General features: G+C 43.8%; 1 protein-coding gene across 3 annotated transcripts in view; it reads left to right on the top strand.

The window, feature by feature from the left end:
- Npl (N-acetylneuraminate pyruvate lyase) overlaps positions 1–22,762 on the top strand; it is a 40,698-nt gene that overhangs the window by 8,356 nt on the left and 9,580 nt on the right. For all 3 annotated transcript variants that reach the window (XM_060364461.1, XM_021632884.2, XM_021632883.2), the window contains 7 exons: positions 6,218–6,291; positions 7,831–7,918; positions 10,840–10,897; positions 14,108–14,183; positions 15,935–16,027; positions 20,497–20,645; positions 20,757–20,803. In XM_060364461.1, coding sequence (XP_060220444.1) covers positions 6,218–6,291; positions 7,831–7,918; positions 10,840–10,897; positions 14,108–14,183; positions 15,935–16,027; positions 20,497–20,645; positions 20,757–20,803 — 585 coding nt within the window. The remainder of the gene's footprint in view (positions 1–6,217; positions 6,292–7,830; positions 7,919–10,839; positions 10,898–14,107; positions 14,184–15,934; positions 16,028–20,496; positions 20,646–20,756; positions 20,804–22,762) is intronic.

Raw genomic sequence — 22,762 nt, 5'->3', positions numbered from 1 at the left:
CCATACACAACATGACGCTTAAAGGGAAGACATGGCCTCTTCCCCACAATAATACAGGGTCAGGGCCCTGCCATAATCCAGTATTCAGATATTTCCATTTCACTTGGGCAGAATTATCTTTGGTGTTAGGATGTCATAATCGAACAGCCGTAGAACAGCCTTGTAGATCCACATTCAAAAAAATGCAAAATAAAGAGAGCATAATTAAGATAATTCTGTGGTGTGTGGGGATATAACTCCCCCTCTTTTATTTTTTGCAATTGGTTTTTAAGAGATACATGGGCACGCTCAACAATTCCTTGGCCTTGAGGATTATATGGAATACCTGTTTTATTACTTACATTCATTTGAGCGCAAAAACTCTGAAAAGCTTGACTTGTATCTCCCGAACCATTATCAAACTTTATAATGGAAGGAATACCAATTGTAGCAAAACATTTTAAGCAATGACTTATAACATGTTTGGTGGCTTCTCCTGTTAAGGGAGTTGCCATGATAAATCCTGTTACATGAACATATTTTAGTTTTCCAAATTCTAGGATATGAGTTATGTCCCAAGGTTTTAAGTTTAAGTTTATGTTACAGATTTTAAACTACAAAATGACGAATAATCTATAACCAAAACATATAGAACATGGTAAACTTATACATTCAAAACAGACAGACAAAACACCTTGCTATTTGTAGAATCCAATTTTTATGACCACAGAGGCTTTGTAGCAGAATTAACTATTAGCCCTGTAACTGCCTGTTTAAATCCTCCTTATGCTTTGTCGTTCAGAAATGTTAACATTTTTATGCAAGATTCAAACTTTAATGTTCCTTCCCATCAATGTAAACTAACAAACTGTATTTCTAAGCTTTCAAATGGATAACAGGTTCTGGTTTTATTACGGTTCCTGTGAATGTTTCTCAGGCTTGGTATTCTGATAAGAGATTACAAGTGCTAGAAGCAGACCTAAAAGAATGGTTGGGGTAATAATTGTAGGTGTTATGGCCCTCATGGTCATCTTTTCACTTCACTTTTGTAGAGTGTAATAGGACCTGGGTTATTACTCTTATTAGGAGCATGTCTCCTACCAGTGATATGTAAAACCTTCATCAAGGCCTTCTGGAATGTTAAAGCAGATCTGCATAAGATTAAACTCCAGTGTCTACCCTAGCAGAGTTTGGTAGTCAAAAATGGGTCAGAGCTCTCTGAGTAATTTTCAATCCAAGACAGGGCATGAATGATGGAATTCATGTACCAATGATGGGTACAAGAGAGGCAACCTAAGACAGGTGCAATCTTCTGCGCCATAGCTCTTACTCTATGGTCTTTTAAAATACAAAAAAAAAGGGAGGCCTGTGGAGAGCTGCATGTTTGTCAAGCTGCTCTGTTACTGAGTATTCCTAGAAAAACGTGTTTTCACCCTGGCCTTCATCGTGAGACAGAGATAAGAGGATGTTTCACCAAGTTCCTTAAAACTTGCTTGTGTGACCTGGGACCATATCTGCTACAGGGAAGTAGTTTTAGAAAACAAGTTTAGCAGTTCTAGGAACTTCTTGTATTGATGTGACTTGTTTATGCTTTGCCTATAAAAAGGAATTGTGGAATAAACTTACGCTGTAGTCTTTAAATAAATGAATAAATAAATAAAGGATGACATGGTAGTTTAGGTTTAAGTACCCTCTTAGCTCGTGGGGGAAGGCTGCAGACACTTCTAGAAGGAAGATAAGTGAGCCCAGAGCAGATAGTGGTTTGTAAGTGCTTCTCTAGAAAGATTATCTTGCTCTGGCAATCAGTCAACTTTCTAGGTAAGGTTTCAGGAGGATGCTGGACAGCAGTTGTCCCTCTGGAGGGGTGACTAGTAAGAGAACATCAGAGAGTGTTCCACCCTGTACCCACGAGAAGACACAGCAGGCCAGAAAGTCCCTGATACTGAGGATTTTTAACAAAAGCTCTCAGTGTGCTAAGTATCATAGGATGGGGTATCATTTCCAAATCCCTAACTTCATCCTTTGTCACTTTCCAAAAAAAAGAAAAAAAAAAAGAAAAGAAAAGAAAATTGCTAGACCAGATGTGCTGGGATATGCCTTTAATCCCAGCATTCAGGAGGGAGAGGCAGGCAGATGTTTGTGAGCAAGGCCTGCCTGGTCCAGGGCAACAAAGGCTATACAGAGAAACCCTGTCTCAAAAAAAAAACAAATCCTAGAGGCTCCCTCCTATGTGACCCCATGACCTCATGGTACTCTGTGTATACCTCTTTACTTTGTACCACAGTTACCTGTTTTGTAATTACTGTTCAATAACTTTTTTATTCATTTATTCGATGCCTGTGTAGGGACACAGTATACACATGAAGGTCAGAAGAGAACTGTGGGAGTCAGATCTCTCCATCATGTGGATCCCAGTGACTAAACTTAGGTTGTCAGGCTTGGCATCAAGTGCCTTTACCCACTGAGCCATCTTGCCAGTCTGCGGTAACATTTTGTTTCATGCCTGCATCTTCCAGCAGGCTTCCCGTTGATTTGCCCTGTATTTACTGACAGTAGGCAACACACAAGGACCAAACAGGTATCTTGTTTCTCTTTATATCTTCAGCATCTAACAGAGTTGACATGCCATTTTATCAGTGAATATACCACAGGGATGACTAATGGTGGCAGTCAAATAAAAGAGAGAAAGGAAGTTAGTTCGTGGTCGAGCAAACATCGGATGCCAGTCATCATGATGGGTGTCTTATCTACACAGTCCAATTTCATTTTGACAGCTCCTGTCAGGGACCTGCAGCTCTATTTCACAGCTGGATAAACTATAAGTCACTGTATTATGGCTACAGTTACAAGTACGTGTAGCTCCTCAGAAGACTGGGACAAGAAGATTTCAAAGTGGGTAACATAGTAGTAAACTAAAGAGTGGAGAGAAAAAGAATAGTGGGAGGGAGGAAGGGAGGGATAGAAGCAGGCAGGTCTCTGAATTTGAGGCCAGTCTGGTCTACAGAGCGAATCCAAGACAGCCAGAGCTACGCAGAGAAACCCTAAATAGCCTTGGCTATTTAGAAAGTCCCTGTCTAGGATAGCCAGGGCTATATAGTGAGGCCCTGTCTAAAAAAAAAATCCTAGCCTTGTTAGATATCTGGCTTTTCAGTCATTTGTGAGGATATATGATATTGTGTGTTTGTGTGTGCGTGTGTGTGTGTGTGTGACAGAAAACAACCTCAATATTGTTCCTCACATGCCATCCACCTTATTTTTTGAAACAGAGTTTCTTACTGGCCTGAAACTCAACAAGTAGGCTAGGCTGGCTGGCCAGTGAGCCCCAGGAGTCCACTGCCACCCAGCCCTGATATATTTTTGCATCAGTTTCATGCATCAGACTCAGGTCCTTATGTTTGCAAGGCAAATACTTCACCAACTAAGCTAAGTCCCCAGCCCAAAAGTCTTTCTCCATGTGAAAGAAACTTTAACACTGTGAAAGTCAAAGAGAAGTTGTTCTAAAGGGCTGCCCCCTTTTCTACCTGGGCTGAAGTTCCAAAGGGGCATAGGCTGAGAACCTTTTGTAAATGATCTTTCTGCTGTCCTAGAAATTCTAGCCTTGGTGCCATTCCTAAAGGCATTTAAAAGCATCTCCAGGCTGTGCTTTCCCTTTTCCTAAAAAGACAGATAACGCATCTTCTACAAACCCGAGTAGAATTGTCACCCAGCTCAGCTTAAAGGAGTGAAGCAAGGAAAGGGGTAAGGATAGGTGGAACCCCTTCCCACTGAGCCAAAAAAAAAAAAAAATTATGTTCACTGAGGAAGAAGAAACTTGAGCTTCATCTGCCTAAGGGCACTACCAGCTCCCTAGAAAGAAGTACATACCAGGACAGAACCAGACATGGTAGCAGCTTCCAGACAAGTGGGAGGAAACAGGAGGCAGGATTTTGCCCCAGTTCCCTCTCCAAGCCCGGCTCCATGACTTCTTCCCAGCCTCCCTTCTTGGGATTTACCCTTCCCTCGACTGAACCCCCATGTGCTTAATTCTTAAGTTAGTCATACCTGACATGTTTTAGTTAAATACACACATAACCTCCTCTACTCAGTTAGCATAATAGTGAAGGTACAAAAATATCATGTAGGAAGTATGAGGGTCTGAAGATGAAGTTGACAAAAGTGTCCACATCGACACTTCCCTGTGGTCTCTGTGAAGCACAGACTGGGGCAGAGAGAGGGCTGTGTTGTGATGTTGGGGCTTGAGCCACAGTAGAAAGATCCCTCCCCTCATGGCCTTACACTGCCTCTAAGCATGCCATTTCCTGACTGTAGTCCAATGTCTCCCCTCACCTTGTGGGCAGTCACTGCCCACTGTGCAGTCTTTGCTCTTAGTATCTTTTCCTTTCATCTCAAAATCTGCCCCTTTCTTCTTTCCTCTATTTGTTTCTATTCCCTTGGTTGAAATACCCTTTGATGTCTGTTTTCTAGATACATTAGATTATTTTTTTTATTGCTGTATAAGAGACAGAATAAGTAAAGATGAAAAGAATGATGATGATAATAAGGCTAAACCTAAAAGCGTAAAATGACAGCCACGTAGTTCTCTGCATTCTTGGCAACGTAACTGAGGTTCTGCAACAGTAAACCCAGACATGACACAGTTTTCCTTTGAATTTTTACTCTGCGTCATCCATCCTACCTTAATTTTTCTTTTCTTCTTTTTTGACTTTTTTCTTTGTTTTTGTTTTTTGAGACAGGGTCTCTCTGTGCAGCCCTGGATCTCCTGTAGCTCACCATGTAGACCAGACTGGCCTTGAACTCAGAAACATCCACCTGCCTCTGTCTTGCAGGTGCTGAGATTAAAGGCAGTTTTTGAGCCCACTTATCAATTTTTACATTAATATGATTTTACGGAAAGTGCCCTTATCACCTTAAGCATCAGATCTTCACAGTCCATTGTGCTTCAGACTGAAAAGTACAGGCAGGTCACATAAGGAGCCTGTTAAAAATGCAGATTCCCAGCCAATTACTGTAGACCATGCCTGCCATGCCAGCAGTTGAGAAGCTGAGGGAGGTAGGTCAGGAGTTCAAGGCCAGCTGCAGCTAATAGGCCAGCCTGAGCTACATGATTGTGATTGGACATAGTGGATTCACATCTTATTGAGAGAGCTCATCTAAGACAAACAATGAAGATGAGGAGGATATGGGAGTTATCTCCAAAACAGTGCTCTCTCCCAGCAAAGGAAGCATGGGGATTTGAGCTAGGAATTCTGGACATTTTGTCCTGGGCATGTCCAGTTACAAGGTCACTGATGAGTATTCCCAGTTTAAGGTCATACTTTTTTTTTTTAAGATTTGTTTATTTTTTAGTTTATACGTATGGGTGTTTTTTTTTTTAAGATTTATTTATTATGTATACAATGTGTGTTTTGCATGTACACCTGCACACCAGAAGAGGGCACCAGATTTCATTTTAGATGGTTGTGAGCCACCATGTGGTTGCTGGGAATTGAACTCAGGACCTCTGGAAGAGCAGCCAGTGCTCTTAACCTCTGAGCCATCTCTCCAGCCCCCACGTATGGGTGTTTTGCCTGTTATGTATGAATGCACTCGATGTGCATGGCTGTTGCCCGAGGAAGTCAAAACGGTGTCAGATCCTCTGGAGCTAGAGTTTCAGATGGTTTCCAGCCACCTCGTGGACGCTAAGAACTAATCCTGGGTCTTCTGCAAAAGCAACAAGTGTTCTTAACCGCTGAACCATCCCTGTGGTCCCGGGTTGTAATTTTAGAAGAAGAGATGGTGGAAACATTTGGAGGCGTGCTAGCCTCAAAGTCCTGGAGCACTGACCAAACATTTAAAGCGGCAGAAATGCCTCTGGGAATGCTCCGCTGCCTCCATAAAGTTTCTCCTGACAATAAAGGAAAGGACGCTAGGCCTGTGAGATGGCTCAGTGCGTAAGGGTGCTTGCTGCAGTCCTGAATTTGATGATTTGGTCCAATCCCTGGAACCCACATGATGGACAGAAGACAGACTCCCCAAAGGGGAGTTACTGCTGCACACCTGCTGTGACACACACACACACACACACTGCATCACTACAACCAGTTTATGTCTTATATGGATTTGGCAAGCCGTCTATCAACTGATCTCTGCAGTAGATTTTTAATAATTAATATGAGCAGTTCATGAGCTGGGAATCGGCTGAGTAAGCATCTGAAAAAGACTGACTGTGCATTATCCCCTCCTTTCCTCTGTCTTCTAGAGAAATCAACTTTCCTGTAATTGGTCAGTATGTGGATTACCTGGTGAAGGAACAGGGAGTAAAGAACATTTTTGGTAAGTCACCTTGAGAGTTCTCTGTATGTGTCTAGCGCAGGCCTTAGCAAGTAGTAGATCTCACGTGACCAGGAGGTCACAGGGCATGTGTCAGAGGTCAAGGGGTCATGGTGGATGGATTATACTAGGATAACTAAAAGTTCTGAGTGTATAGACCCACTGACATTGGGTCTACAAATTCCTTAAGAGTATCTCATTTGGCAGTATACCAAAAGACAAATACATTTTTTTTATCTCCACTTGGAGATAAAACCACTTATGCTGTAGAGACTCTTGAGGTCATACAACCAAGAGGATAGAAAAACAGCAAACCCAGCTTGAGTAACATTTTAGCCCAGCATGGTGACACACACCATTAATCCCAGAGGAGTGGATCTTTGAGTTTGAGACCAGCCTGGTCTACAGAGTGAGTTCCAGGACAGCCAGGAGAAAAATTGTCTCAGGGGAAAAAAAAAATTGCACCTGCTCTTTTCTGAAGGAAAATGGAGGAACAATGGATCTAGGGGAGAGGAGAGATGAGGGTGGAGCTAGGAAGAGTGGAAGATGGAGAAGCTTTCGTCGGGATGTATTATAGAAAGAAGAATAGAGAAAAAAATAAATTTACAATAACTTAAAAATTACAAAAAAGAAAAAAGAACAAATTAACAAAATTTAAAATAATAAAATGTTTAATAATAAAAAATAAAAGTTAAGCCAATGTGGTAGCATGTACCAATAGTCCCAGCATGTAAGAGGGTAAGGCAGGAGGATCATAAAGCCAGCCTAGGATACAATGCAAGTCTCTGCCTTTAAAAAAAAAAAAAAAAAAGAGGGTCTGGAGAGATGGCTCAGTGGTTAAGAGCACTGGCTGCTCTCCCAAAGTAGCAGGGTTCAAATCCCAGAACCCACATGGCAGTTTACAACTGTCTGTAATTCCAGATCCAGGAGATCTGACCCCTCACACAGGCATTTATAGAGACATATGCAAATAAAATAATTAAAAAATAAAACAAAAAATGGAGGCCAGACGGTGGTGCCACATGCATTTGACCTCAGCACTTAGGAGGCAGAGGCACACCATAAAACAAAACAAAACCAATGGGCTGGAAAGGTGGTTCAAGTGGTTAAAATTCTTGCTGTTCTTGCAGAGGACCTGGGTTTGATTCCCAGCACCCACATCAACCCAACCACCTGCAACCCCAGCTCCAGGAGATCCAGCACACTCCTCTGGCTTTCTTGGGCACATACATACCACAGAGACACACATACGTCAAAACAATAAATCTTTTTTTTTTAATTTCCATCTGTCCCTAATGGCAAGGAGAGACTTATAGCCGCAAGTCACAAATGACCTCCCCACTATTTTTGATGAGATGAAGGTAGAAAAAAAGACCAAGTCTGAAATAAAAATGGACAAGTGGCTCTTCCTCCCCCACCCCCTGGCTCCGTCTCTGTTGATTCATTGTGCAGTGCTCCCTTCCCCATAGCGCAGGGCTTGCAGACCCTACCCTTGCAGAAGGCCTGGGCTGGCTCCACTGACTGCCCCTTTGTTTGAAACAGTGAATGGCACCACAGGAGAAGGCCTGTCCCTCAGTGTCTCTGAGCGTCGCCGGGTCGCAGAGGAATGGGTGACACAAGGGAAGAACAAGTGAGTAACTGTACAGAGAAACAAATGCAGTTCTTGGGCCAGATCTAGACTGAGCAGGGCTCTTCCCACTGTCCCACCCCTGTCACCTCCTAGCCAGCTGGAGGAAGATGAGCAGGAGCTCTTGAGCCTCCACGCTCACGAGGAGCTTCCTTCCCTTCTCTGTGGAAGGGCAGCCAGACCACAAAACACACCTGTTCCCATTCAGAAACTGCCTCTCATCCACCTGTCGGCCAGTCTTCCCCGGGTCTCCCGTTCTTGGACTGAAAGAGGAAGAGAGCAGGAAGGTGACCTGCCATTGTGTGTGTTATCCCTCTGTCTTAAGGTTTCTATTGCCATGGTGAAACAGCATGACCATAAGCAGCTTGGAGGGAAGGGGTTTGTTTAGCTTATGCATCCACATCATACTACGTCACTGGGGGGAAGTCATGGCAATAGCTCAAACAGAGCAGGAACCTGGAGGCAGGAACTGATGCAGAGGCCATGGAGGAGTGCTGCTTGATCAGTTTGTTTTCTTTTCTTTTTTCTTTCTTTTCTTTTTTGGGTTTTCTAACCAATGTCTCTCTACATAATCCTGACTATCCTATAACTCACTACATAGACCAGGCTGGCCTCAAACTCACAAAGACCCACAAGTGAGTCACCATGCTTGCTTTCTAAGATTCAGTCATACTAACTAATGTCAAAGACATTTCTCCTTCCTCCCTCCATTATGTTGCTCTTCTGTTCTTTTAGTTTAATATTTTCTGTTTCTAGCCCCTGCAGGATTATAATTATACTATCTTTATGTGAGGTTTCTCTTTCAGTCAGCCCTTGGGGCCATTTCTGTGGCAGGGAAGGTGGATTCTAGCTGGGGAAGGGAAGCTGTGAGGTAAAAAAATACGGAAACTGGTAGCTGAGGTTTCCTCTGTTGGCTGGGGAGAGGAAGCCCCGCCCTGCTGTCTCAGCTTTGGGAAATTGAGGTCAGCCTTCCGCTTCCCACAGAAGATTATTCTGTTCCTCTGTAGTTTGCCTGTTTTTCTTCCTTTTTTTCTTCCCTTACCTCTCTTTAAAGATCTTTTTCTTCATTCATTTTATTTTATGAGTGTTTTACATATATGTATATATGTACACATAGCATGTTTTATATATACATACCTACATGTGTGTGTATATATATATACACAACATGTGTGCTTGGTGTCCACAAAAGCCAGAAGAAGGTATCAGATTCCCTAGACCTAGAATTATAGACAGTTGTGTGCTGCCATGTAAGTGCTGGGAATTGAACCCAGGTCCTCTGGGAGACCGAGCCAGTGCTCATAACCACTGAGCCATCTCTCCTGCCCCATGTTATGCTCTTGGTAGACCAGCTCAGAATCCTGCATGTCCTGGAAACTAAGCACAAGCTCCCTTTTATGCCAGCCAGGCAGGACCTAGTGACCTGACACAGCCCATGTACCCACATTTCTGGTATCTTCTACTTGATATGAAGTTCTTGAATAGAAGTGTCCAGATGTTTTGAAGAAAAACCTATGTAAATTTGGATCCTAAAAGAACTGACTTGTGCTCTTTTATAAAAATTTCCTTTCTACATGCACTTGAGTGTGTTGCTTTTTAAAATACTTTATTTATTTATTATTTATACAGTATTCTACCTGCATGTGGGCCTGTGTGCCAGAAGAAAGCACCAGCTCTCATTATAGATAGTTGTGAGCCACCATGTGGTTGCTGTGAATTGAACTCAGGACCTTTAGAAATACAGCTAATGCTCTTAAACCTCTGAGCCACCTCTCCAGTCCCCGAGTGTGTTACTTGTATGTAGAAAGTGTGTTGCCTCTATATGGAACTCTTACAATTTTCAAGTGCTTCTGATCAGGTAGTCAATATAAGTAGCAAATGAGATTTTTGTGAATTGGGAGAAAAAAAGGCAATTTGAAACAATTTTGGAGGGCTGGATATGCTGGTACACCTTTTAATCTGATATCTTGGGAGGCAGAGGCAGATGGATCTGGGAGTTTGAGGCCAGCCTGGGCTACATAATGACTTCCAGAGCTACACAATAGAGAGAAAGTGTCCCAGAAAAAATAAAATAAATAATAAATAAATAAAATAGCTTACAGGTAGAGGAAATGGCTCAGTAGGTAAAGGTGCTTATGGATCAAATCCTGAAGATGCTTCTTATGTTTCTTTGTAGCCTTGGCTTTCCTAGAACTTGCTTTGTAGACCAGGCTGGCCTCAGACTTGGAGATCCACTTGCCTTTGCCTCCTGAGTGCTGGGATTAAAGGCATACACCACCATACCCAGCTACTTTTTAATTTTTTAAATAATTTATTAATTTTTATTTCATGTGCATTAATGTTTTGCCTGTATGTGTATTTGTTTGAGGTTGTTAGATCCCCTGGAACTGGAGTTACAGACAGTTGTGAGTTGCCATATGGGTGCTAGGATTTGAACCTGGATCTTCCAGAAGAACAGCCAGTGCTCTTAACCACTGAGCCATCTCTCTACCCCCTACTTTTTCATTTTTTAAATAATAGTCTTAAAAATTCTTTGAGAGTTCTATATAATCCAGTTTTTTAACTTTTTGTTATGTTTTGAAAACAAATAATTTCAGTAAATTCCCCAGGTTGGCCTTGAATTTGAGAGCCTCCTCCCTCAGCTTTCTGAGTAGATGGGATTACAGACCTGTGCCACCAGACCCATTTTCATACATTCTTGACTAGCATTGGGGTTTGTGTTGTGGCATGTGTATGGAGGTCAAAGGACAACTTTTGGGAATGGAGTCATCTCTTGCTTCATGATGCAGCCCCCAGGGATAATGGCGAAGTTGATTCAACCATCTCATCAGTCTGGAAGCTATTAAGCCAGCGCAAACCAGGGTGGTGCAGCCCTTCTGTGTCCTTCTAAACTCCCTGTGATTCACGTTGCTTGTCTTCTGCAGGTTGGACCAAGTGGTGATTCACGTGGGAGCACTAAGCTTGAAAGAGTCACAAGAACTGGTATGGCTGTGAGTCCCCCTATGAGACTATTGCAGGGACCTCCATTTTTATGCTAGAATTAATACCAATCCTATATTTGGCTGGAAGAGCTCAAGTGTGGGACCGCTGGAACAGGCATGGGGCCATGGAAGGGCAGTAGCTCAAAGAGATGCCAACTGGGAGACAAGGGACAAAGGAACTTCTCCAGGAGCTCTGAGGTTGGATGTAAATGCAGCTGCGTCTGCAAGGTTTGAGCCCATGTGTCCGTATTCTCTGCAAAGTGAAGGTTGAGGCCATCTGCCGGACAGAAAGGGAATAGGAAATGGAGCTACTCTGGAGAATGAGGTTCTTCAGAAGTTCAAAACCTTTAAGAAATGAGCTCCCTGTTCATCAGAACTGTAGAAACTATCCAGATACGGTCTTCAGCCAGGATCAGGAATGCAGAGACGCGGCTTGCTCTAGGCTTAGCGATTAAGCTATGTCAGTGCAAAATGCCAGACAGGAGCCAGGCATGGCAGTGCACACCTGTAACCCTGGCTCTCCAGAGACTGAGGCAGGAGAATGGGAGCTAGAAGCCAACCTGCACCATGTTGTGTGACTTGATCTCAAGAGAAAACAAAGCAAAAGTAGGCGGTGGTAGTTCTGGGGTCAGGGTGAAATGATGAAGAGAAGAAAGTACAGCCAGATGTGGTGGCGCACACCTTTAATCCTGGTGCTTGGGAGGCAGAGGCAGGCACATCTGTGTGAATTCAAAGCCAGTCTGGTCTGCAGAGTGAGACCAGAATGGCCAAGGCTACAGAGAGAACTCCTGTCTCCGAAGGAGAAAAAAAACCTACGGTTGTTCTCTGACCCCACATAAATACTCATGTACATACACAAAATAAATCTTTAAAGACTGAAATGTTGCCATGTCAGGTAGGAAGGACACAGCTGAACACAACTGGTACAGAGAGGATCATGAATGGCATCCTTTGCTACAGGGACGAGCTCTTAGAATATCAATAATGGGGAAGTAGCAATATCAGTGTCTGCTTAGCTCCTACTGCACCTTAAACATTCGCCATCACCTGCTCCCTTTTGGCGTCTCCTTTTCTCACCTGTCAGCTAAGGTTGCCTTTCTTCTTAACACAGAGTACTAAATAAGTGGTTCACCTACAGCCATTCTGACCCTGCACTGATCCCAGTGTCTTCACTGGTCTCTGAACTATATCCCTAACTTCTCTTTTTAATTGTATGATTTACTTCAGGGGGAAGGTTTTCTTTGCTTGTTAATGCTGGAGAGTAAACCTAGACACGTGCTCTTCCATTGAGCGAAATCCCCCATCCTCGTGTAAAAAGTTAATTATGTCTGCTAGGTGCTGATGCTTTCAGGTTACTGTCTCCAGACAATCCCCTTTTCCTTTCTGGCTATGAGACATGGCCTGATACAGTCAGCAGGCATATGCTGAGTAGTGTTGTGTGCTATATTACTGGCTTGGACACTGGGGTGAACAGGAGCTGTCCCCTATCCCAGGGCACTAACCCTCCAGCTGGAGGGCAGTCACTCCAGCAGGAGGATCAGAGTTCAAAGCTGCCTTGATACTCTACCTAAGGTAGACTTGAAATGTTAGGGGGCTGGAGAGGTGGCTCAGTGGTTAAGAACACTGGCTGCTCTTCCAGAGGATCTAAATAAATAAAATAAAATTTTTAAAGTGTTATAAATTCCTGAGGAGAGGAAATGTCCTTTTTTTTTCTTTTTTCACTATAGGAATTGAAGAAGCTGTCAAAGTGTAGTGCTATGTGTCATCTGTGATATATATAATCTTTCTCTTCTTAACCTTTCTCAACCACATTCCCAGTCTGTAATGTCAACTTAAAATATGACTGTTATACCATCCCATGGGAAAGATAATATCACTGAGTGGGCAGAACAGTGGAAGAGAAATTGTACATGCAAGTTTCTCTGTTAACAGTTATAAAGGAAATGCTCGTGTCTTAGCAAAGCGGTTTTGGTGGTGTGGTAGGGTTTTGGAGTGTGTGTGTGTGTGTGTGTGTGTGTGTATACTGACTAAAATCCAAACAAGTAGCCAGGAATGGTGGCACAGGCCTGTAATCCCTGTTTTTCAGAAGGCAGAAACAGGCAGATCTTTAGTTCGAGAATAGCCTAGGGGAGCCTATGTGTGGAGAAAGTCAGGTGTGGCACACTTTTAATCCCACCACTGGAGAGGCTCAAACATGTGGATCTCTATAAGGTCAAGCCTGGTCTACACAGGAGCCCCATGCCAGCCAAGGCTATATAGTGAGACCCTGTGTCAAAAAGCAAAAGGGAGGAGTTGGAGAGATGGCTCAGAGGTTAAGAGCACTGGCTGCTCTTCCAGAGGTCCTGAGTTCAATTCCCAGCAATCATGGTGGCTCACAACCCTCTATAATGAAATATGGTGCCCTCTTCTGGTATGCAGGTGTACATGCAGACAGAACATTGTGTACATAATACATAAATCTTAAAAAAAAAAAAAGCAAAAGTAAGCAAAGAATATCCTGGGTGATCACAAAGATGGCTCAAAGGTTCGAGCGCTGGATTCAGAGAACTTGGGTTTGATTCCCAGCACCCACATGGAGATTTACCTCAGTCTCTAATGTCAGCTCCAGGGGATCTGACACCCTATTCTGGTCTCTGGATGGCTCTGTACAAACACAGAAACAAATATATATATATATAATTTTTTTTTTTTAATCAGTGAGAATAAACCAAGAGGAGCCAGTGAGATGACTCAGTGAGCAAAAGTACTTGCAAAAATAAAATGAAGCACTCGGCTTACCTGAACCAGGCAGCGCTGCTTTGCAACCTGGGGCGTTCCTCACAATGAGGTTTTAATACAGTGGTTCTAAACCTGTGGGCCACAACTCCCAAGAAGGTTCAACAAACCTTTCACAAGGACCAACTAAGACCCTCGGAAAACACAGATATTTGCATCATGATTCATAACTGTAACCAAACAACAGTTCCGAAGTAGCAATGAGAACAGTTTTATGGTTGGGGGTCACCACAACATGAGGAACTGTATTAAAGGGTGGCAGCATTAGGAAGGCTGAGAACCACTGTTTTCATTAAACTGGTTAATCTTCCCATTCTCTAGTGGGGGTTAGTTGGCAAATTTGAAGAGGTTATTGCTGACCTCTAGTGTCTGTCTGTGAGTGGTATCTATGATACACGAGCACTTACTCTGTTATGCTCTCTTTTTTCTTGTAAAGGCCCAACATGCAGCAGAAATTGGAGCTGATGGCATTGCTGTCATTGCGCCTTTCTTTTTCAAGTCACAGAACAAAGGTGAGGAAGGGAGTTGGTCCAACTCTTGCTTTCATTGAAAAATAAGTATACTTAATTCATAAAGGCAAAGTCCTATAGACTAGAGGCATAACATCGCAGTGGAATATTGTTCCTTCTCCAAGATGCATAGCAAAGACTGTATCAAAGCACTTGGATTATTTTGCCACCCCATCTGGCTGATCACCTACTAAGCCCCAGTTGGTCAGCGCTTCTGTATGGGTCACGTGTGAACTCCTGATGAAATAAGTTATGAGGTTTCAGAGTCAGATGACTTATCATAGCAGACCTGGCTGCCTGCTTCTCCCAGCATCCCTCAGTTCCTACCTGCTACAGGGCATTGCTGATATACCCAGGGCCCTGCCATGAACGCCATCCCAGGGACTGGGCTGCGCTTCCCCCAAAGGCTCTTCCATAAATAATCTAGACATTTTAGTCACCCATCCCTTTTATTCCTTTGGCCTTCTGGATGCTCTTCCTGGTGCTCCTCTCTACCCTTTCTTTTCCCCTCCCCTTCTAGACTCCTCCAGAGGTGTCTGCCTCTAACTGTGCTCTCCCACGTATCTACAATAAACCTTTTCCTCTACTATACCTAGGACCACCCGTGTCTTCCCTTTTCCTTTTTATCTCTTTTTTTTATTTATCCACCTAGGGTATATGATATCCTGATTTGGGGGACGGGGTAGAGGGAGAGGTTTATACAGAGGATGAAAATCATCACTGAAAGCGTAAATTGTCACGAAATGTCACTAATTGTTAGCAGATAGAAAACAGTCACTCATATATATAGGTAAATAACTTATTTACTGATTGATTGGGAATTTAGAATGAACATTTTTCTTTTCATGCTATTTTGCAAATTTTGAAATGAGCAGCTTTTCTGAAAACTGAGCAGAGAAATGAATTATGCATAATAATCTCATCTAAAGTATTTCCCCTGTGCTGAATATATTTTCACAGTATGCAGAGAAGGCGTGACACATAAAATCGTCTCTCCCATTTTTGGGGCTTCATCCACAGCATAAGCCAGCTCGCTGTCCTCTGCAGGAGCGCCTCAGTAGACTTGATAGCCAAAGGATTCCACTTCCTCAGTAAACTAGAGACAGGCTTCTGCTCTGTCCAGATCAGTCCAAAAGGGAAAAAGTGCCAATTCTGTTGAGCGTTTATGACATGAACCACGACTCTTATCCCTGAGACACACACACACACACACTTTTTTTTTTTTAAAGCTTTAAAACACTAGGGCTTGTACCAGGGCCTAAAGCATGGGTAGGTCTGTACTTGACAACTGAGCTATGTGCTGAGCTTTCTTTTTTAATTTTTTTTTAGAAAATGTCTAAGTTATCCAGCTGGCCCTGGATTTGTTTTGTGTGTGTGTGTGTGTGTGTGTGTGGTGTTTTCTGCATGTATTTCTGAACCATGTGCATGTTTGGTGCCCTCAGAAACCAGAAGAGTGAATCGGATCCACTGGGACTGAAGTAATAAATGGTTGAGTCACTCTGTGAGTGTAGACATCAGACCTTGGTCCCCTGAAAGAGCAGCCAGTGCTTGTAATTGCTGGATCATCTCTCCAGCCCCCTTATTTTGACCTCTCCACCGAAAGAAAAAGAAAACTTAGGTGAAGTGACATTACAGCCACACAGTCAGGCATCTTCAGCTTCCCCGTAGATGGCTGCATCTCACTGAAAGGTTCACTTTCTAATACAGGAAGGCCACTGGTTTGTTCATGGTCACGTGACTCTTTGTTCTTTCAGATGCCCTGATAAGTTTCCTGAGGGAGGTGGCTGCCACAGCTCCTGCCTTGCCATTTTATTACTATCACATTCCTTCATTGACCGGGGTAAAGAGTGAGTATGGTTTAACTTTTTTTTTTAACATTTATTTATTTATTAGTTTATCTCCATTGGTGTTTTATCTGCATGTATGTCTGTGTGAGGGTGATGGTGGTGGTACTATGTGTGTGAGTGTGTATGTTTTGCTTGTATGTATGTCTATACCACATGGGTATCTGGTGATCATGGAAGTCAGAAGAGGGCATCAGATTCCCTGGAACTAGAGTTAGAGATGTTTGTGAGCCACTGCATGAGTACAGGGAATTGAACTACTGCCCTCTGGAAGAACGGTCAGTGTTCCTTCACTGAGCCATTTGTCCAAAACCTGATTATTACGCCTCCCCACCCCTTCTTTTTACATTTTTTCCAGCTCTTATATCCTACGTCATCTATCAAGAAACTCTACTGTGCCTGGCAGTGTTGGCTCACGCCTCTAATCCCAGCAGCATTCAGGGAGATAGAGGCAGGAAGGCAGATCTCTGAGTTCCAGGCCAGCCTGGTCTACAGAGTGAGTTTCAGGACAGCCAGAAATCCTGTCTCAAAAAACAAAACAAAATAAAAGCTCCTCTTCATCCCACCCTACCCAAGTAGACAGGGTACTGAAGAGGCAGTTAAAATTGCTCCAAAGTGGGCCATTCTAATACCTCAGCACTTATCGGTCATTCACATCACTTTATATGGAGGTCAGTTTACTCTGTAGGTCTTCTTGTGATTTCCTTGATCCCTCAATCCTTCCCCACACTCTTCCACAAGACTCCCCAAGCTCCACCTAATGTTTGGCTGTGGGTCTCTGCATCTGTTTCTAACAACTTCTTGGGCAAAGCCCAAGATGATCCAGCAATTACAAGCACTGGCTGCTCTTTCAGGGGACCAAGGTCTGATGTCTACACTCACAGAGTGACTCAACCATTTATTACTCAGAGAAGTTATGCTAGGCTCCTGTCCACAAGCATAGCAGAGTGTCATTAATAGCGTAAGGGTTGGCTCTCTCCCATAGGATGGATCTCAAGTTGGGCCATTGGTTGGCTATTCCTCAGTTTCTGCTCCATGTTTACCACTGCACATCTTGTAGGCAACGACAGATGTAGGGTTGGAGGTTTTGTGGGTGGGTTGGTATCCCTACCCCTCCACTGGAAGTCCCGCCTGGCTACAGGAGGTGGCAGCTTCAGGCTCCATATCTCCCCCAATGCTAGGAGTCTCAGGTAGGGTCACCCCCATAGACTCCTAAGAGCCAGCCCTTCCCAGGTCTCTGGCTCATCCCAGAGATACACCCCCCCTCGCCACCTATTTCTGTCTCTCCCAACCCTCTCTCCCCTTGCTGTCCCCTCCCCTGACCCCCATCCCATTCCCTTCCTCACTCCCTCTCACACAGTTCCCTCCCTCCATCTACCTCCAATGTCTATTTTATTTCCCCTTCTGAGTGAGATTCAAGTATCCTCCCTTGGGCCCTCGTTACTTAGCTTCTTTGGGTCTGTGGATTGTAGTATATCCTGTATTTTATGGCTAATATCCACTCATCAGTGTATCTTTCTGGCCTTGAACTCACAGCAATCCACCTGCCTCTGAGTGCTGGGATAAAAGGCGTGTGCCACCACTCCCAGCTTTACCCCATTTTTTAATTGGGGTATTTAGTTTATTGATTTCTATTTTCTTGAGTTCCTTATATATTTTGAATATCAGCCCTCTGTTGGATGTAGGGTTAGTGAAGATATTTTCCCATTCTGTAGGCTGCTGTTTTGTCCTATTGATGGTATCCTTTGCCTTACAAATTTTTTCTGTTTCATGAGGTCCCATTTGTTAATTGTTGATCTTAGTGCCTAAGCTATTGGTGTTCTGTTCAGGAAGTTGTTTCCTGTACCAATGTGCTCAAGACTGTTTTCCACAGTCCCTTCTATTAGTTTCAGTATACATGGTTTTATGTTGAGTTCTTTGAGCCACTTGAACTTGAGTTTTGCGCAGACTGATACATATGGATTAACCTGCATGTTCTTGGAGCCAGCAGGCTTCCTTGGGAAGGCGGGCAGAGCTGTGGGCCAGACAGTGAAGCTCAAGGGACAGCATGTAGCTCACCTCTCTATATGGGGTTCTTTTTGGTTTTTTGAGACAGGGTTTTTCTGTGTAGCCTTGACTCTCCTGTCCTGTACTTAACTTTGTAAAGCAGGCCGGCCTCAAATTCATAGAGACTGCCTCTGCCTCCCTGAGTGCTGGGATTACAGGCGTGAGCCACTGTGCCCAGCTATATGGATGTTCTTTTTTTTTTAACATTTTTATTTATTTTTAAAGATTTATTTTATTATTTATACAGCATTCTGTCTGCATGTGTGCCTGTGAACCAGAAGAAGGCACCAGATCTCATTACAGATGGTTGTGAGCCACCAAGTGGTTGCTGGGAATTGAACTCAGGACCTTCAGAAGAGCTAGCGTTCCTAATCTCTGAGCCACCTCTCCAGCCCTATATGGAAGTTCTTAAGCTTAAAAGAATAGTTGATAAAACTAGGTCAGGCAAGCATAGTCAGATCAGGAATTCAAGGTTATCCTCTGCTATACAGTAAGTTCAAGGCCAGCCTAGGCTACATGAGACTTGGTCTTAAAGAAAAGGAATAAGAAAATTTGACACAGTAAAGCAGGAAGATTGCCACAAGCTTGAAGCTAGGGGCTGGAGAAGAGCTACACCGTGAGTTGCAGTCCAGCCTAGGTATATATAGTAACCCCTTAGAATCTCCATATTCATTTACTTGGTTAATTTTGCAATACTGGGGCTTGAACCCAAGGTGTCACTCATATGAGCTAAGCAAGTATTCTACCACTAAGCTATCCTAGTCAAAATCTTAATTTGGGGGAGAGAGGGGAGCTAGAGCTTCCCAGGGCTTTGGGCATGCTAGGCAAGTGGTCTACCACTAAGCTACATCCTAAACCCTCTGCATAGTATACTGGAAGATCAGAACCTATAAACTGCACTAGAGAGGAACTGTTTGTACCTTCATTCTACTGTGGTCCAGTGCCTAGCCTGCAGGGAGGGCTCTGCTCTCTGTTCGCACTGACTTTTCCTGTAGGTTTTGTTTTTTGTTGTTGTTGTTGTTTTCTTTTTGTGCCAACGGTAAAGCTTGGGGGTTTTGTGCATTCTGAACGAATGTTCTATTCCTGAGCTACACCTTTAAGTGTGTGTGTGTGTGTGTGTGTGTGTTGCCAGGGATCAAGCACAAGGCTCCATGCATGCTAGGCTGCTCCTTTACTCCTGAGATATCCCCAGCCCAAGGCTAACACATTCTGGAAAAGAAATGATTTTTTTTTTCGTACTTTCTCATTCTTATCACTTAACACATAAAGCACTTCGCCTCTCGTCACCAAATGAAATGTGTGAGGGGATTTTTCTCTGCCAGCAGCCAGTTCTACACTGGAGGTGAGGTGGTATTCAGTGATTCCACTTCCATTCTAGCAGTGACTACCTGGAGACAGCAGCAGGTTAGCAGCAGGACAGACCCAGGAGTCAGTCTACACTTCAAATGCCAGTGGCAAAATGGGGTTTCCATAACTCCATCTTGGCATTTGAATGATTTGCTAGGGCTGCTCTTGGAACTCAAAGGAATCCTCTTACCTGTTACTACAAAGATGAAAAAATACTTAAGGTATGTAGGAAGAGATGTTGGGGTCTTCTATGTCATCTCTAGGTTCAGAGGGGCCTCCATGTAGTCACCAACCCAGAAGCTCTGAGTCCTATTTTGAGGTTTTGTAAAGACCTCATCATATAGTTATAACTGATTATGGCCATTGGTGATGAAGTCAACCTTCAGCTCCTCCCGCAATTACCTGGTTCGTTCTCCTGTAATCGGCCCCATCCAGAAGCCCGGCTAGACTCACCTCATTAGAACACAAGATGGACTAGAGGTGGAGTTTAGTTTAAGTTGCTATGCTCAGATATGCAAAGCACTGCACGAACAAAGCGTGATGGCGCTCCCCTATAATCCCAGAGTTTATGAGGTGGGGGTAGGAAGATCATCAAGTTTCAAAGCCATCCTGAGCAGCTATTTGAGAGACCACCCTAGGTTACAGGTAACCATAAATAAATAAATAAATAAATAAATAAATAAATAAATAAGTACTGGCTGTCCTAAAACTCACAGACCAGCCTCAAACTCAGATCCACCTTCCTGTGATGCTGTTGTTGTTGTTTGTTTTGTTTTTGTTTTTGTTTGAGACAGTCCCACTATGTATTCCACCCTGGCTGGCCCAGAAATAAAGACCGGGCTAACCTCAACCTCACAGAGACTGTCTGCTTCTGCCTTCTGAGTGCCGGGATTGCAGGCATGCACCAGCCTGTTTGTTTTTAAAGACAGTGTAGCCCAGTTTGGCCCCAGAATCACCTTGCCTCAGCCTTCAGATTGTGTGGGAATGGGAATACAGTTGTGTGCCAAAAGGCCAACTCAGGATGGCGTTTAATAGTTTCTGTTGCTGTGTGGATTACTGAAGTATTTGTTGTTCTGAAGTTCGTGCCGAGGAGCTGCTAGATGGGATTCAGGATAAAATCCCCACCTTCCAAGGACTGAAGTTCAGTGACACTGACCTCTTAGACTTCGGGCAGTGTGTTGATCAGAATCACCAGCGACAGTTTGACCTGCTGTTTGGGGTGGATGAGGTAAGTTACCCACTGGGCATATCCCAGCTTGAAATCGATCCATTCAGCTGTTCATGACATCGCGGTTCTTCTCTCTCAAAAGCCTGAATCTCTTTGTCTCTCTTTCATCAGCAACTGTTGAGTGCTCTGGTCATGGGAGCAACTGGAGCAGTAGGCAGGTAAGTGTGACTTGGCTTTCCTTGTGACTACAATTTTAAAATCACTCATCACTGGACTAAACGGGCTTCTTGCATGCACATCCTTTCTAACAGAAGTCCCCTGTCATTGACATACCCATTCGTTGCGAAGAAACTGAGTTAAGCTGCCATCATTTGTTAAGAGTCCTTCATGGAAAGCTGGCCCTAACTGAAAACGAATGGCTTTCTCCCTTCTTCAACTCATCCTCCCCTCTGCTCGCTCTGTGGTTTCTCTCTCAAATGCTAATGGAATGATCCTCAAACTTGGGCAGGAAGGGAGGGAGGAAGGAGAGGCATGGAATTTTGCCACAAACCTGTAATCCATCCAGCACTCGAGAGGCACAGGCAGGATGATTAGAATTTCAAGGTCACCCTCAACTACATAGAAAGTTTGAAGCCGGCCTGAACTACATCAGATCTTGTCTCAAAACAATGACAGCAAAACAAATAAAAACACTCAGGGGTGGGCACTTATGGTTATCCCTACCTGTAAATAGCATTCAAGGACTGACGTGGAAGGATAGCCATGGCTTTGAGGTAGCTAGTAGAAAGATGCTATCTTAGAAGGAAAAAGCAATTCCTGGCTGCTATTGCAGAGTACCTGGAGTCAATTTCCAGCACCCACATGGCAACTCACAAGTGCCCATAACTATATTTTCAGGATCTGGCACTTCTTACCTCTGGCATGCATATGGTGTATACAAACTCATGAGGCACACACACACATGCCTATAAAAAGAACAAATAAGTATTTTTAAAATCTTAAAGAAGAAACTTGTGTTATGTGCTAGTATCCATTGCCATCAAGCAGGTAAGTACATGGGCTGAAGGGACCCAGCGGCTCCAGCTTAGCAGGGCCTGCTGTTAGCTCTGTGGACCCTGATGTTCAGTACCTCAAAGCTGAATTGTCAGAAACTTAGTTACAAATGAGAGAAACCCATTCAAGCCAACCTGCGTTTAAAAAAAAAAAAAGTAAGTAATTATAAGATGCTGACAGGGTCTGGAGAGATGGTTCACTCAGCAGTTAAGAGCATTGTCTGCTCTTGCAGAGGTCCTGAGTTCAATTCCCTAGCAACCACATGCTGGCTCACAACCATCTATACTAGGATCTGATGCCCTCTTCTGGCATGCATGGATATATGCAGATAGAGCATTCATACATAAAATAAATAAATAAATAAATATTTTTAAAAAATAAGGTAAAATGCTGACAAATCACATAACACTCAACAGAGATGAATGCTGCCAGGCCCTAAAGTCCACCATGGCCAGGAAACCAGGATCACGTGACCCGGTGCCTGCTCAGCACCAGACAGGCAGTTCAAACAGCATAGGCAGTTGGTAACTTCACAGGGTATGCTGCAGGCGCAGCGGACTGTTTGCGGCAGCTGGAAGTGTATTTCCTCGGGGGTAGCTAAGGTGCTTTTCACAGGGAGTCTTGGTGTCCATGCCTTTGATAAGCACTGTCCAGCTGATCCTTTTTTTTTTTTTAACATTGATGCTCAAACCCAGCGCCTCGTGAATCTTAAATGCATACTGCACCAACACGCTACCCGCCCCCCAGCCCAATTTAGATAGTCTTTTTGGTGGTGTTTCTGTATTTGAGACATGATCTCATGTAGCCCAGGCTGACCTGGAACTCACTATATAGCTGATTTTTTTTGTCCTGAGACAGAGTTTCTCTGTTTATCCTTGGCTAGCCTGGAACTCACAGAGATCCAACTGCCCCTGCCTCCTGAGTGCTGGGATTGAATGTGTGTACCACCACCACTGGGCTGACCTTGAATTCTTGATCCCCCTGCTCTGCAACCCAGGCTGGCCTCAAATTCAGAAGCGTGAACATGCACTGCAGCATATGGCTTTCTGGACTTACCTCAGGAGCTACATGTAAACCCCGTCTACTGCTGAGTCTGTGTGTGCCCTAGGCAGCTGTTAGCTCCT

This window comes from Meriones unguiculatus, chromosome 11 (genome assembly GCF_030254825.1).
Source record: "Meriones unguiculatus strain TT.TT164.6M chromosome 11, Bangor_MerUng_6.1, whole genome shotgun sequence".
Taxonomy (NCBI): Eukaryota; Metazoa; Chordata; class Mammalia; order Rodentia; family Muridae; genus Meriones; species Meriones unguiculatus.
The sequence above is the reverse complement of the archived record's forward strand: the minus strand, read 5'-3'. Positions and strand labels throughout refer to the sequence as shown.